Consider the following 10,814-nt stretch of genomic DNA (forward strand, 5'->3'; position numbering starts at 1 on the left):
GTGCTTAGCACTGTGCCTGGAACATAGAAGATGCTTCATAAATATTCATTAAACAAGCTACATACAGGAAGACAGAAGGCACTGGAATTAAGAAGGATCAGGAAAGGAAGAAGGTGGGATTTCAGCTGGGGCTTGAAGGAAGCCAGGGAAGTCAAGGCATGGAGGACAGCTGGAGAAAATGCCTGGGAGGGGGGCAGCTAGGTGGTGCAGTGGATAGAGCACTGGCCCTGAAATCAGGAGGACCTGAGTTCAAATCCAGCCTCAGACCAAACACTTGACACTTACTAGCTGTGTGACCCTGGGCAAGTCATTTAACCCCAACTGCCTGAAAAACAAAAATGCCTGGGAGTTGGGAGCTATCTTATGTGAGGGACATCAAGGAAGCCAGTGTCACTAGACCACAGAATACATGGAGAAGAATAGGGCGTAAGAAGACTGGAAAGGTGGCAAGGGGCGAGCTTAAGAAGGGCTTTGAAAGACAGACAGAGAATTCTTTTTTGACCCTGGAGGCAACAGGAAGCTGCTGGAATTACTGAAGAGTGGAGTGACAAGAATTAGACCAGCACTTTTGTGGCTGTTTGGGCACGTCAGCTCTTTGTGACCCCAGAGACCACACCCAGAGGGCATTCCAGGCCCTTCTGTCCTCCACTGTCACCCAAAGTCTCTCCAAGCTCATGTTTGTTGCTTCCCTGGCACTATCCATCTGCCTCATCCTCTGCCGTCCCCTTCTCCTTTTGCCTTCAATCTTTCCCAGCATCAGAGTCTCTTCCAATGAGTCCCGTCTTCTCATTATATGGCCAAAATACTTGAGCTTCATTTTCAGATTTAACCTTCCAAATGAATAGTCTGAATTAATTTCTTTAACTGTTGATTGATTTGATCTCCTCGCTGTCCAAGGGACTCTCAACAGTCTTCTCCAGTATCACAATTTGAAATCATTGGTTCTGTGGTGCTCAGCTTTCCTTATAGTCCAACTCTCACAGCCATACATTGCTGCTGGAGAAAAAAAGTAGTTTTGACTACATCTACCTTTGTGTTAGTGTGCTGTCCAGATCTGCCATAGCTTTTCTTCCAAAAAGGAGGCACCTTTTAATTTCATGGTTTCAGTCGCCATCTGCAGCCATCTTTGAGCCCAAGAACATAAAATGCAACACTGCTTCTATTCCTTTTCCCTCTATTTGCCAGGAAGTGATGGGACCAGGTGCCAAGATCTTAGTTTTGCTTTTTTTTAATGTTAAGCTTCAAGCCTTCATTTTCTCTCTCCTCTTTTACCCTCATCAAGTGGTTCTTAATTCTCCTTCATTTTCTGCCATCAGAATGGTATCATCTCCATAGCTGAGAATGTTGATATTTCTTCCAGCAACCTTAACTTCAGCTTTTGAGTCATCCAGCCTGGCATTTCCCATGACATATTCTGCATATAAGTTAGATAAACAAGATGATAAAATACAGACTTGTTGTACTCCTTTTCCAAACTTAAACCAATCAACTGTTCCACGTTCCGTTCTGTTGTTTCTTGACCCGCAGACAAGTTCTGCAAGAGTCAAGTAAGATGATCCGGTATTCTCATCTCTCTGAGGACTTGCCATATTTTGCTGTGATCCACATAGTCAGAGGCTTTAGTATAGGCAATGAAATAGAAGTAGATGTTTTTCTGGAACTCCCTTGCTTTCTCCATAATCCAGTGAATGTTGGCAATTTGGTCCCTAGTTCCTCTGCCTCTTTAAAAGCCAGCCTGTTCTTCTGGTAATTCTCAGTTCACATATTGCTAAAGTAGCTTGCAGAATAGGCAGCTAGGTGGCACAGTGGATAGAGTACTGGGCCCAGAGCAAGGAAGACTTGAACTCAAATCTAGTCTCAGATGTTTACTGGCTGTGTGACCCTGGGCAAGTCACTGGGCAAGTTTGCCTCAGTTTCCTCATCTGTAAAATGAATTGGAGAAAAAAATGGCAAACCACTCCAGTATCTTTGCCAAGAAAACCCCAAATGGGGTCACGGAGAGTCAGGCATGACTGAAAAGGACTCAGCAGCAACAGCTTGCAGAATCTTAAGCATGACCTTGCTGTCATTTGAAATAAGCTCAATTGTTCCACAATTTGAACATTCCTTGACATTGCCCTTCTTTGGGATTGGAATGTGAACTGATCTTTTTCAATCCAGTGGCCACTGTGGGTTTTTTTTTTCCAAATTTGCTGGCATATTAAATGCAACACCTTAACATCATCATCTTTTAGGATTTTAAATAGCTCATCTGGAATTCCATCACCTCCACTAGCCTTATCCCTAGCAATGCTTCCTAAGGCCCATTTGACTTCATTCTCCAGGATGTCTGGCTCTAGATCAGTAACCACACCTTCATGTCCTTAACATGGTGATGTTGAGCTATTTACTTTTACTTTCACTTTTTCTGTGTATTCTTGCCACCTCTTCTTAATCTCTTCTGCTTCTGTTAAATCCCTACCTTTTCGTCTTGAAACATTCCTTTGATATCTCTAATTTTCTCGAAGAGATCTTTTCTTTCCCATTCTACTGTTTTCTTCTATTTCTTATATCTCCTTGCTATTCTCTGGAATTCCACATTCAGCTAGGTCTATCTTTCCTTTTCTCCTTGACCTTTCACTTTCCCTCTTTCCTCAGCTATTTGTAAAGCCTCATCAGACCGCCATTTTGCTTTCTTACTCTTCTTTTTCTTTGGAATGTGTTTTATTGCTGCCTCCTGCACAATATTGCAAACCTCTCTGTCCATAATTCTTCAGACACTCTATCGACCAAATCTAATCCCTTAAATCTATTCATCATTTCCACTTCATAGTCATTAGGGATGTTATTTAATTCACACATGATGGTTTTCTCTAATTTCTTCAATTTAAGTCTGAATTTTGTAATAAGAAGCTCATGACCTGAGCCACCATCAACTCAGCTCTTGTTTTAAATAACTGTATGGAGCTTCTCCACCTTTGGCTGAAAAGTAAAATTAGAATTAGAAAGTAGAATCAATTTTATTTTGATATTAACCATCTGGTGATGTCCATGTGTAGAGGTGCCTTTCGGGCTATTGAGAAGAGTGTCAGCTATGACCAGCAAGTTATCTTGACAAAATTATTAGTCTCTGCCTTGCTTCATTTTGTATTCCAGGGCCAAACTTGCCTGTTATTCCAATTATCTTTTGATTTCCTACTGAATGTGACTTTTTTTGTGTTATTTCTAGAAGACATTGTGGGCCTTCATAGGACCGACCAACTTTGGCCTCTTTGGCATCAGTGTTTGTAGCACAGACTTTTATTAATTGTGGTGTTGAATGGTTTGCCTTAGATTCAGATAGATATTAGTTGGTTATTTTTGAGATTATACCCCAGTACTGCTTTTGCACCCTTTTACTGAATATAGACCTACTCCATTTCTTCTAAGGAATTCTAGCCCACAGTAGTATATGTAGTGATCTCCTGAATTAAATTCACCCATCCCTGTCCATTTAAGTTCACTGACACCCAAGAAGTCAACATTTAATATTTCTATCTCCTGTTTGACCACATCCAGCTTACCTCAGCTCTTAGATCTTACATTCTAGGTTCCTGTGCAATATTGATCTTTACAGCACCAGACCTTCCTTTTGCCACCACGTGCATCCACAGCTGGGCTTCTTTTCAGCCCTGGCCTAGTCACTTCATTCTTTCAGGAGCTACTTGTAATTGTCCTCCATTCTTCCCTGCTAGGATATTGGACACCTTCAGACCTGAGGGGCTCATCTTCCGGTGTCATATCTTTTATCATTTTAATACTATTCATGGAAATTTCTTGACAAAGATGCTGAAGTGGTTTGCGTTTCCTTCTGTAGCGGGATCGCCTTTTGTCAGAACTCTCCACCACGACCTGTCCATCTTGGGTAACCCTGCACAGCACAGCTCATAGTGCTTTAGGAAGATCAATTTTACAGCTGATTGGAGGATGGACTCAAGTGTCTTGTGGACTGGACTTGACTATCAGAGGAAGGGTATTGAAAGGCACATACAAAGACAAATAGAAGGATAGTTACCAGTGTGCCCAAGCCGATAAAAAGATCTGCATCACTTTGGATGAAGAACCAGATATCACACTGGTAAGATCATGGAAAGGGCAGGAGTGGGAAGGGGGAGGTAGCCAATGATGGCAGCTCTTCCCAACTGGGCAGCAGAATCTGAAGTTAATATGCTTATTAATGAGGAGCCTCTTTGAGATAGTAACATCATGAGAACAGCATCTGAGAGCAATAATTTCAGAAGGAATGTATAAAATAGACAGGAGAGAGAAGAAACTGAGGTCAGGAAGAGCACTGGGTGAGGTCACTGTTACAATAAGCAAAGCCAGAGGAGGCCATGATGATCTGGACTGAAACTGTGAACAAGAAATCTGCAAGTGTTAGAAAGACCAGGTGAGAGGTCAGGGCCAAACACAGAGATCTGGATTGGCATATAGGTGCCAACCAAGAGTTGACAGTTGGCCAACCCATGACTCCTTGCAAAGGAAGGGACAGGGAGGTGGAGAGGACTTAGTGAAGGAGACAGACTAGGTGCTCAAACAACAAAGAAAGAACAAGTAATCCCAGAATCAAAAAAAAGAGTTCTTCTGAACCAGGTCCACTGAGGGCAGGAACTTGAGCCTAGCTCAAATCCTCATGGCTCGTTCAGTATCTGGTGGAGTCTCCATTAATATTGACTTGTCCAACCATGGCCTAAGAGAAAGCACACTGGAAACCAGGCAGAAACATGGTCTCTTTGCCTTTGGGGCAGCTAAGTGGTGCAGTGGATAGAGCAGTGGCTCAGGAGTCAGGAGGACCTGAGTTCAAATCTGGCCTCAGACACATAACACTTCCTAGCTGTGTGACCCTGGGCAAGTCACTTAACCCCATTGCCTGGCAAAAATGAAAAACAAATTAAAAAAAGCACACTGGGCTTAAAAGGAAATACACATTCTGGTTCTGCCACTTTTTACTAAGCTGCGTGAAGTTTCAAGCAAGCCTCAAGGGCCTTGGACCAGATGGCCTCTCGGACCTCATTTTTCCCGAGATTAATGATTTTGTTTGACAACAGCGACCCGATATTCATTCATTCACTCAGAAAGAGAGCAGATGAGCCACCAAAGGTACCCTTGTGTGATGGCACCTTGGTTGCTACCCACTTGCTCTGCCTGCCTGTCTGCCTCTGAAGTCTTGGCCCATTACTCACCTATTGCTGTGTTCATGGAGATCTCCTCCAACAGAGCCTCGCAGGCAGCTGACTTCTCAGCAAGGACAACCTTCTGCTCTGCCAGCTTCACATTCAGCTCATCCAGCTGAATGGTGGCTTCTTTCAGCTTATCCAGTCCTCCTTCCAGACGTTTGCACTGTGCTGAGCGGGAACACAATTCAAATGCTCACCAGGAGGAAAATTCAAAACAAAGTTCAAAGGACTTCATTTAAATGACCTCACTCTGATTTTTCTAATCACAGCGGGGAGTTGTCTACCAGCTGATGATTCTAGGCTTTGTGGAAACATGAAATACACCATGCCACCCACATTGGCTTCCTGGGGCCCCGATGCTATTGGCCAATATGATTGTTCTGATTCTGGATTAAAAAAGTCAAGGGCCAACAGGCACCATTTAGAAAGCAAAATACCAGCTGTGACTGGCAATATTTTCAACACCATAATTTCTAAGGCATGATGGAAACATGAAGCTACAGAGTACCCGAACAGCTCTGTCCAGGAACCAAAACAGCTGCCAGCATTCTTCTAGCACAGCAGGAGAGGAGAAATTCTCCTGAAAACAGATCTCTGGTGAAGTCTGCTCTGGAAAGCTCTACCATTTCTAAAACACCTCTGTGTAAGGTAGAACGAGCTTTTCAGTAACTTTTTTAAAAAGCTGATTAGTTACTGTCCTTGTTCATCATGAGGGAGGGTTCAGCCACCGGCATGGGGCAAGGGGTGAAATGACTGTGCCACCACCAGGACAAAGGAAGGACATCATTATAGTGTCTTTCCTGAGTACGTGCATCAGCAGGTAGAACCTCCTTCCCTATGTAAGTCTTACCTATGTTGAATTGAGTTTTTTCATCTAGTAACTTGGAATAGGTACTGATAAAATCAAGGTAGTTCTTGGGAGTGACGTAGTTGCTTCGCCTCAGTTTTTGGAGGAATTTTTTGCTGAACTCGCCAACGGACTCATGGACCATAACAATGTGTCCTACCACATCTTCTGTGTAATCGGGCGGAATCATTGGATTCTCCCCTAAAGCAAAAGGGCAGAAATGTGAGAGGAATCTCCTCTAAGGAGCTGTGGATGGTGTTCTCTTTCTGATAAAGCCGGGCTACGATGTTGAGAGAAGCAGAGCGGTGCAGTAGCTAGAGCACCAGGCCTGGAGTCAGGAAGACCTAAGTTCAAATGTGGCCTCAGACACTTACTAGTTGTGTGACCCTGGGCAAGTCACTTAACCCTGTTGGCCTCAGTTTCCTCATCTGTCAAATGAGCTGGAGAAGGAAATGGCAAACCACTCCAGGGTCTTTGCCTAAAAAATCCCAAGTGGAATTACGAAGAGTCAGACACAGCTGAAAAACAACTGAACAACAATTCTTAGGCTAGAGTGTAGAGGGTAGCAATTGCATCTCCCTACAGGGAGGGAGATCTGTCTTCCCAGAGATAAAAATTTTCTTGACACGATAGAGTCTGAATACCATCAAACTTTATGTACAAAGGCACTAGAAACCTAAAATGGTCACTCCCTAATTAAATAAATACAACTTTTCAGGAGAATTTCTCCTCTCCTGCTATGCTAAATAAAAAAAAACCAACCCAGACGATTTCCGGCCATAAGGATGGTTTTAAATCTTCCTTCAGTGTTAAGCCTTAAACCTAAAGAGAAACTTTCTAACAATGAAAGTTTTCCCAACACAGAACAGAATGCCTAAGAAGATACAGCAGGTCCCCTCTCACCAGGGATAAAAAAGATATCAATAAAATTATTTTTAAAAATAATACATTTGCCTAGCGTCCTACAAATCTAATTGACTTTATAATGAAAAGATGGAGGGGAAAAGCTGCCTATTACTTATTAAACTCATCAATAAAAATATACAGAGAAAAACACAAACTTTGATAAGTGAGTGTACTCGAAAATGTGCACCTGTCGTTTGCAGTTTGTGTAGTACACAGCAGTAGATTTGGGAGCTCTTGAAATGGCAACTCCCCTCCAGTGATGCGAATCGCCACCCAACTATGCCCCCCTCATGTGTCACCATTCTTTTATCTTCTCTGAATTCTCCCTAAAGGGTCTGGCCCATGTGCAGGACTCAGGCAGTCTCTCTCCTGTCCACCTCCTTTTCCAGTCAGGAATTATCAGATTTGAGGCATAAGTTTCTTATGCCTCTTGGGTGTAAGTTACTGTTGTGAGGAACGTACTAACCCCCACTTACCCCTACCATGCATCTCTTCATTGACCTTTGGGGTCGGCCACAATTTTGATGTCTCAAGTTGTTCCACAGCTGTAAATAACAGGCTTATATTTTGAAGTATGAGCCTCCCTTAAAGCTCTGGATGTTGTTATTGGCAATCAGTTTGACAAATAAAATGAGTTTACAAAAACAAAACTGAAATAAAGTCAGACTACATGACATTTCAAGGTATCTCAGCTCTAAGCCCCGTGATGAAGACAGTTATTGCCAAATGCAATATCCAGCTCGTGTCTAGTGGCATTGAGTCCCCTTGTACTGCCTTCGGGTGACATCAATGCACTTGGTATCCCTAATTTTTGTCCTATTCCACAGTATGTTTTACTTGTGAACTGAACAGCTTCAACCCATTCTGGAAAGGGGATGAAGGCGGCACAGCACAGCAGGCTGAGGAGTAGATGTTGGCTGAAAGCCGTGGGCTCAGATCCCAGCATCGACTCCTCTCAACAGTGTGACCATAGACAAGTCATGCAACCACTATGATCTTCCTGATGTGTTTAATACAGATGACGGTAACGAAGGGCTGTTATAACCCTCAAAGATATTGGTTGGAAGGCACTTTGTAAAATTTAAAGTGCTGTGCAATAGAAATTTGTCAGACAATAAACACTTATTAAGCTTCTATGCTAAGTACTATATAAGTATTAACTATAATTATTGTCATCATTAAATAAATCTTTGCCGTTGCTCAGTTGTATTTGGTAGTGTCTGACTCTTTGTGAGTCTGTTTTGGGTTTTCTTGTCAGAAATATTGAAGTGACCTGTCATTTCCCTTTCCAGTTCATTTTACAGATGAGGAAACAGAGGTAAACAGCTTTAAGTCACTTGCCCAGGGTCAGAGAGTGGGTAAGTGTTTGAGGCCAGATTTGATCTCAGGAAACTGAGTCTTCCTGGCTACAGGCCTAGTGGTCTGTGCACTGTGCCACTACCTGCCATAAATAGATAAATCTTAGCCCCTTATAATGTTAAAAAAAATCACTGGCTAGGAATTCAAAGTTAGAAAGAGTAAATAACAAATTATCTTATGGTATACAAGAAATTTAATTTCATTATAAATTATAAATTAATTTCATTATAACACTTACCTAAAAATGACTGGGCAACGGCAAATAAGGCTTGAGGTGGCCATGGTAAGTACCAGTCAATGCCTGTATTATTTACCAGCCCTAAAATAAAAAGTAGATATTGTAAAGATCATTATGCTTCAATAGCATTGACATCTCCACCACCTTTACTGACCAGTGAGTTAGTAATCAATTGAAATACACCAGGGGAAAATTCTGTCATGCAAAGGACTTGCAGTTTCCACCAGCACTGTTAGAAGCAGCATGAGCAGGCAACCAAACTCCTGGCACCATCTCCTCCTCAGACCCTGGTGGAACAGAGGAACTGGAGGCCCAGAGCCCCAGGAAGAGTGGGGCTGGCCACTGACCCTGCTCCCAAGCAATCCGTCCACCCCCACCACAACCCACGCCCAGCTACCATCCAAGGGAGCAATTATTGTGGGCATGCAACCAGGCAACCGATTCTGCGGGTGCCTGCTCAACAGCTACAGGTACTGAAGACTCAGAAAAGAATGTTCTCACCACCCAAGTCCTTGGTGCCAAGCAACAATTCAATACAAAAAATGGAATTAGTTTTATCAGCTGAAATGACACTGAAGATATATTTGTATGTCAGCCTTCTCTCTCCTCTACCAGCCTTACCATCTGCTCTGGAGCTGAGCCTACAGACACACACACACACACACACACATATTAGTGGGTGCATATTCATGTGTGCATGTATATACACGTGTATATACATGTATGGATAGATAGATATAGATGGATGGATAGATAGATAGATTACATAGATAGAGTCTCCACCTATTAGAATGTGTAGGTGGCTCAAATTTGGCCTCAGATACTCACTAGCTGTGTAACCCTGGGCAAATCCCTTAACCTCTATTTGCCTTAATCCACTGGAGAAGAAAATGGCAAAAACACTCCAGTATCTCTGCCAAGAAAACTTCAAGGACAGTATGGTCCCCAGGGTCATGAAGAGTCAAACACAACTGGGTAACTGAACAACAATGACAAATTAGAATGTGAGCTTCTTGAGGTCAGTGACTGTATGGTCATTCTAGTTGTAGTTCCAGCACATAGTACATTACTTTGCACTAAGAATTTATGCTCAACCAAGGCTTTTTCATTCATTAATTAATTAGTGAACAAAATTCATTCAATTAATCTTATACAGAAGTAACAACGAAATAAGGATCCATTAACTAATTTTTTATTTTGAGCAGGAGCATACAAGGGTGTAATATACATTCTCACAAGTCAGAGCAGCAGCAAATAAGCATGAATAAAACCAAATTTCAATCTGCAGAAAAAATAGAATTCTGGGACAGTCCTATTATTCAGAGGAAAGTTGATATTTAGGGCTTATATTACTTGAGTGATTTCCTGAATTTTTCTCATTTGCTTTGCAAATCCTAATCTGGCATCAGACCGAGAAAGTGGGAACCATGCCTAGACTCCAATGCTCAGACTCTGGCAAGAAGGAAACTTAATTGGTTTGACCAAGGGAATTGTACCTGGAAAATTTCGACATCGTGTTCTCAGCGTCTCACCAACTGGAGACATGCCAAGGACAATGTGAAGGTTATTTGCACTCTTATTGACAAAATACTGCCAGACGCTTTCTTTAGCCAGTCCTACACCAGCCTTGGCAGCTTCTTGTCCAATTCGACTTAGAATGGAATCTTTTTCATCATCGGGAAAAAGTGCTGGCACTATTCCTAGAAAACAATGAAACATATATATATTTTTGGAAAAGCCCATAGCATAGAATTCTCCAATTCAACACTGTATAAAACATACTGTGGTCCTTTGAAAAATTAAATAAAAGATTAAATACTGAGTAAGTGGAAGGTAAACTTTTAGGGGATATACCAACCAAAATGTTAAAAATTAAAATGGATTAATATTTGGAAAAACATAAAATACCTAGATTAACAGAATGAGAAATAGAGAATTTAAATAATTCAGTCTCAGAGAGATTTAACAAGAAATAAAGGAATTCCCAAAGAAAAAATACCAATACCAGATGAATTTGCAAGTGAAATCTATAAAATTCTAAAAACAATTAGTTCCAATATTATATAAATTATTTGAGAAAATAGGAAAAGAAGAGATCCTAACTAAACTCCTTCCTTGAAATAAATATGTCCCTCATACCTAAACCAGGAAGATCTAAATTAGAGAAAGAAAATTATAGACAAATATCACAAATAAACATCGATGCAAAAATTGAATGTTAGCAAAAAGTAGCCTTTTTAACATATTAAAAAGATTACATATTATGACC

At 41.5% G+C, this 10,814-nt stretch overlaps 1 protein-coding gene across 1 annotated transcript in view; it reads right to left on the minus strand.

Annotated features, from left to right (window-relative positions):
• The window catches only part of DNAH10 (dynein axonemal heavy chain 10), a 163,573-nt gene that overhangs the window by 34,997 nt on the left and 117,762 nt on the right, over positions 1-10,814 (minus strand). Inside the window, 4 exon segments of the mRNA XM_020970246.2 lie at positions 5,202-5,363; positions 6,046-6,243; positions 8,546-8,626; positions 10,042-10,245. Of these exon segments, the coding sequence (XP_020825905.1) occupies positions 5,202-5,363; positions 6,046-6,243; positions 8,546-8,626; positions 10,042-10,245 (645 nt within the window).

This window comes from Phascolarctos cinereus, unplaced genomic scaffold (assembly GCF_003287225.1).
Source record: "Phascolarctos cinereus isolate Bilbo 61053 unplaced genomic scaffold, phaCin_HiC Scaffold_4;HRSCAF=312, whole genome shotgun sequence".
In the NCBI taxonomy this organism is placed as follows: Eukaryota; Metazoa; Chordata; class Mammalia; order Diprotodontia; family Phascolarctidae; genus Phascolarctos; species Phascolarctos cinereus.